A 5,185-nucleotide genomic window follows, 5' to 3' on the forward strand; every position below is an offset into this window, starting at 1 on the left:
GCGCACCCCCATGTTTCTCAGACGCACACACACGCGACCCCGCCACGGGCCCGACGCGCCCATACACGTGCTCGACATGTCCGCCGCGGTGGCGCCTCGGCTTATTTGCCCAACAGTAATTCATAGACGCATGTGAGACAACGAACAATACGCCACCCGCCGCCGGCTGCATTATTGCAGTACCGCTGAACCGGTCGTAAACGGTGGGTGACGTGACAATACATCCAGACGTGCTGCATCAGCGAGCTTTGGCTGCGCTTGCATGTGCTGCACTTGCAAGGCTGCACGCACCACCTACACACACAACGCCTGAATGCATTCAAAGATTTTCCATCTGGGCCGGCCACACGTCGCCATTTTCCGGGAATTAATGCGTGTAGTAAGGGTGCCTTACAAAGGGACGATGAAGCTCCGAACTCTCAAGCTGGCATAACAAATTAACATGGCTCCTCTCACTCCCAGGCTTGTAGTGCCCATAGATGTAAAGAAGAAGCCATGGGAGCAGGAGGTTCCTCTCCACAACCGCTGGCACCCGGAGATCCCTCCGGTCGCCGATGTGACTCAAGGGGAATTATTCCGTGTTGAGATGGTCGATTGCACCGGAGGGCAAGTTAAAGATGATGACTCGGCGGACGATATCAAATCTCTGGATTTTGCAGCTGTAAGTATATATGCATTTACTTACTTTTATGGATGAAATGTTGTGTCATGCATAGTTGCCAGATTCGTTAGACAAGGCGCCGAAGATCGTTCAATGTTGCTAGATCGGATTTGGAAGTTGCTCATGTTCATTGACTATGGTTTGATGTTCTGTTTATTCTAGTAGAGTAGGATTTCTCTCATGCGTGCATCAAATAAAAGCAAGTTTTAATTGTGCCAACAAACTGAATATGGGTTTTCCACAGCCTCACTATCTCAGCGGCCCCCTTAGAGTGGTCGATGCGGAAGGGGTTCCAGCTTCACCGGGTGATCTTCTTGCCGTGGAGATCTGCAACCTCGGCCCGCTTCCTGGTGACGAGTGGGGTTATACTGGAACATTTGACAGGGAGCATGGAGGTGGGTTCTTAACTGACCACTTCCCGAGTGCAAGGAAAGCCATTTGGTATTTCGAAGGAATTTACGCGCACTCCCCTCAGATACCAGGTACAAGTTGCTGCTATATATACTACTTTAAATGAATCATATTTATGAGCTTTGGATCATTTAAATGAGTTCATTTTGTGCATACCAGGTGTTCGATTTCCGGGGTTAACTCATCCTGGTATAGTGGGAACTGCACCGTCAGCTGAGCTTCTCAATATATGGAACCAAAGGGAAAGAGAATTGGTCGAGGCGGGTCATGAGTCTCTGAAATTGTGTCAAGTTCTACACCAGAGACCCCTTGCTAGCTTACCAATCTCCCACAACTGCTTACTTGGGAAGGTATGACGTGCTTCCTTTCTGCCGATGCATCTGAGATGCAAGCTTGCGTTTTCTCGAAAAATGAATAAAAAAGGATTAATCTTGTTTTATGGCCCATAATTCCAGTATAATAGTTTTTGGACGCAGATACTATTTACTCCCCCTGTCCCACAATAAATGACTTGGTTTTACTTCCTAGAAGGCACAGTTAAATTTGCGTGCATTTCCACAATAGACAAGGTTTAGGGCACATTACATTTATTTCTAGTAGCTAATTAGTACTCTGATATACTATTTCTATATGCATGCGTAGTGTGAATGCTATTTTTTAGCCCATCCCATAACCAATAGATAACCACCTAGGTCCCAGAGAATTTCCAAGCGCGCCTTCTAAACCGTGACGGAGGGAGTAGTTCAGATTTGATGCAGTTGAGAAGATCTCTAATCCTCTAATAAACACTCGTTACAGAGGTGATAGACCAAGTCTGGCTAACCACCACGACACGGAGTCAAAGAACAGTTTGCGAAAGGTTAACAACAAAAAATAGCACCACCGCCGGCATAGGTAGACTGAACAGATTAACAGAATATACTCCACAAAATTGAATTGCCAGCCAGGAAAACAAATCAGATTCAGTGGTCAGCTTCATATAATTAGCAATCCAAACAACCTCAAGTCCCATATGTTCATCGATACTTTGTTTATATATGGTCAAAGAGCTATGTTGACAAGGCATGCAATGTTCTGCAGACCCAGGAAGGGACTGCTGAATGGGAAAAAATTGCAAATGAAGCAGCAAGAACAATTCCTGGAAGAGAGAATGGTGGAAACTGTGACATAAAGAATCTAGGCAGAGGTTCCAAGGTTTATCTACCGGTATTTGTTGAAGGAGCAAATTTGAGTACTGGTGATATGCACTTCTCCCAAGGAGACGGTGAAGTTTCATTTTGCGGAGCAATAGAAATGAGTGGATTCCTTGAGCTAAAGTAATTACCTTAATTTGTTCTTCTCTACACTTTTCAATACTTGTCAGTTGTCACACTAACTACATTCTAAATGCGACTGGTATGAGTGGTATCTCAGGAGTAGTTGTTTACTGGACAACCTAGATCCATTAATGTAATAGAAATTCCCATTGTTAAGTTTCAACATTCTTTATCAAGAAACTAGGTTGGCACAGTAGCAGGAAGCATCTTGAGTCTTAACAGCTGCTTGCTTGAAACCTGTCAGATTCAGATGGGGCAGAGCGTAGAGAGAAACAGATACTAGTGCATAGCTATATTTCACCACATTATCAACTTATATCGTACCTAAGCCTAACAAACTGCAATTCTCAGTTGATTAAGCTTACATGAGTTGCTGAATTTGCTAGTTGCATAACAAAAGAATTGTCTATATGATTTACTTCTCACGGCGTGCTTGTGAAACTCTAATGATTTATTTCACGTAGGTGTGAGATCATAAGAGGTGGCATGAAGGAATACCTGACTCCTGTTGGTCCATCACCACTTCATGTAAATCCTATCTTTGAGATAGGTCCGGTGGAGCCGCGTTTCTCGGAATGGTTAGTCTTCGAGGGCATCAGCGTGGATGAGTCAGGGAAACAACATTTCCTTGATGCATCAGTTGCCTACAAGCGTGCAGTTCTCAACGCCATTGAGTACCTTTCTAGATTTGGGTACTCCAAGGAGCAGGTAGGCACTAGGATTATTAACTATCACAATGTATTTTGGGTCGTATGCAGGTCTATATCATGTAAGAGGGATATTATCAAATGTTCTTGACTTTGGGTTGTATGCAGGTCTATATTTTACTGTCATGCTGTCCATGTGAAGGTAGGATATCTGGAATAGTAGACGCCCCTAATGCAGTGGCAACACTTGCCATCCCTACAGCGATATTCGACCAGGTATCATGTACTGGCCGCAACAAACTGTCTTCTGGACATTTTAAACCATGTGAATCATATCTGTTAATTCTTGGGCCTTTTAGTTTTCATTTTCTTAATAAGAATATAACAAGGTTGTGGTTCATGCCTTTCGTCTAATCTTGGATATACCTTAAGCTTTTTTTGCAACTTTTTTTTTGAGGAAACCAAATAGTGGTGTGCATTGAGCCATTGACAATTAGTAGAGATATGTGTAGAGGTTTTTGTATCACATCAAATCAATGTCGATACTGCTAGGTTTGCATCCTAAAGAGTGCACAGTTACTCAATGGAAACATCAGTCTAATCAGTAACAGGCTGAAGGAGTAGTAGTAGTAGTAGTAGTAGTAGTAGTAGTAGTAGTAGTAGTAGTAGTAATAGTACTAGATATGTATAATTGTATATAGACTACCCATGTTTCTGTTGCAAATAATCTCGTTGCCTAAGAATAAATGATCTTGACCGGTGTATGTTGGCAAGAGAAGCGATATTCACTGGTATCACTTGAAGCATCAGGGCTAGCAGCAAAAATATCCAGCATGCATATTGGCGGCGAAGCTTAGTCGGTAGTAGAAAGTACTCCCTTCGTTTTTAAATATTTGTTTTTTTAGAGATCTCAAATGGACTACCATACACGGATGTATAGACATATTTTAGAGTCTACATTCACTCATTTTGCTCCGTATGTAGTCATTTGTTGAAATCTCTAGAAAGACAAATATTTAGGAACGAAGGGAGTAGTAGTTTGCTTAGCTTGTAAGGTAGAACATGTCAGTAGTAGAGTATCTCCTTCATTCATAGGCATTTTCAGTGTTATGAGTATTTTTATTTACAACTCCAGTGCATGACATTTCATTTGTTAACACAGGATATAAAGCCAAAACGCCTGGGGAATGGACCAAAGTTGAGAAGATTTCCGGATGTTCTGAGATGAACGTACAGGGGACCATATATGTTAGCACAATACCAAGGCGGTACAAGGGCACCACAACGTCAAATATCTAAAGTAATGCGTGATCATGTATTCATGTTTACACTATTGTCTAATAATAAATTTAAATAACCATCTTTATTATTTGAACAATCATTTCTGCATGTGCGACATGGAATGTGGAGTTTTTTCGACAAAGGGTGGATTTTATTAGCTCAATATGGAGCATCAAGAGGATACAAACACAAAAAGCACACACCCGGCCTCTACATAGCTAAGATGCACACAGTCAACACGAATGCACACAACAAAAATCGAACCACCGACTAGCAAAGTCATACAAGACCGAAGCTACATCAAGACGGTTAGAAAAAAAGGAGCAACGATAATCCAGGCCGAGCAAGTGTCCAGCCATAATGCAATCGCACATGATCCGAACGTGGACACAACCACGCGGACTAAACATGCACACATATGCAAGTAGCCTAGCCGCCAAAGATCTTCCATTGAGACGTCAATCGTAGCTCAAATGGCGAGAAGAGATGGTACCACCAACATCTCATTGAAACGCTCCGGCGATCCCATGCCTTCGATGCAAGTGTTTGTCAATGGTAAATCTTTGACATGACCACTGGCCCCAGACAATACACCATGAGCCTACACTGCACCTCCATGGCTACAACAAGCCCTCACTATCATTGAACATGACCCGGCCATCTGCACCGCCGATCAGCATCCCTGGCACTGCCACCTCGCACCATGTTTGCAAGGCCATACTGCAACAATGGAATGTGGACTTGTAGCTGTAATGTGGGATTTCTTGATTCTAGACACTTGAAAATTTATAAATCAGACGTATATATATATGAAGATACACAACAACAACAACAACAACAACAACAACAAAGCCTTTAGTCCCAAACAA

The 5,185-nt window shown here is 42.7% G+C and overlaps 1 protein-coding gene across 1 annotated transcript; it reads left to right on the forward strand.

Moving 5' to 3' along the window:
• The first annotated feature begins 348 nt into the window (after positions 1 to 348).
• LOC125512884 (formamidase-like) lies at positions 349 to 4,388 on the forward strand. The gene is made up of 7 exons (XM_048677953.1): positions 349 to 661; positions 906 to 1,143; positions 1,232 to 1,422; positions 2,153 to 2,388; positions 2,853 to 3,096; positions 3,204 to 3,311; positions 4,198 to 4,388. The coding sequence occupies exons 1-7, from the start codon at positions 443 to 445 to the stop codon at positions 4,261 to 4,263; spliced, it is 1,302 nt and encodes a 433-aa protein (XP_048533910.1). The 5' UTR covers positions 349 to 442; the 3' UTR covers positions 4,264 to 4,388.
• The last annotated feature ends 797 nt before the right edge of the window (positions 4,389 to 5,185 follow it).

Source organism: Triticum urartu, chromosome 6 (genome assembly GCF_003073215.2).
Source record: "Triticum urartu cultivar G1812 chromosome 6, Tu2.1, whole genome shotgun sequence".
Classification (NCBI taxonomy): Eukaryota; Viridiplantae; Streptophyta; class Magnoliopsida; order Poales; family Poaceae; genus Triticum; species Triticum urartu.

What these genes read in the sequence shown, in the direction of transcription:
- LOC125512884 (XM_048677953.1), top strand. Translation starts at nt 443, where the DNA reads ATGGCTCCTCTCACTCCCAGGCTTGTAGTGCCCATAGATGTAAAGAAG. An exon ending in TTGGGTACTCCAAGGAGCAG is followed by an intron (nt 3,097 to 3,203) that starts GTAGGCACTAGG and finishes GGTTGTATGCAG; the next exon opens with GTCTATATTTTACTGTCATG. An exon ending in CTACAGCGATATTCGACCAG is followed by an intron (nt 3,312 to 4,197) that starts GTATCATGTACT and finishes TTGTTAACACAG; the next exon opens with GATATAAAGCCAAAACGCCT.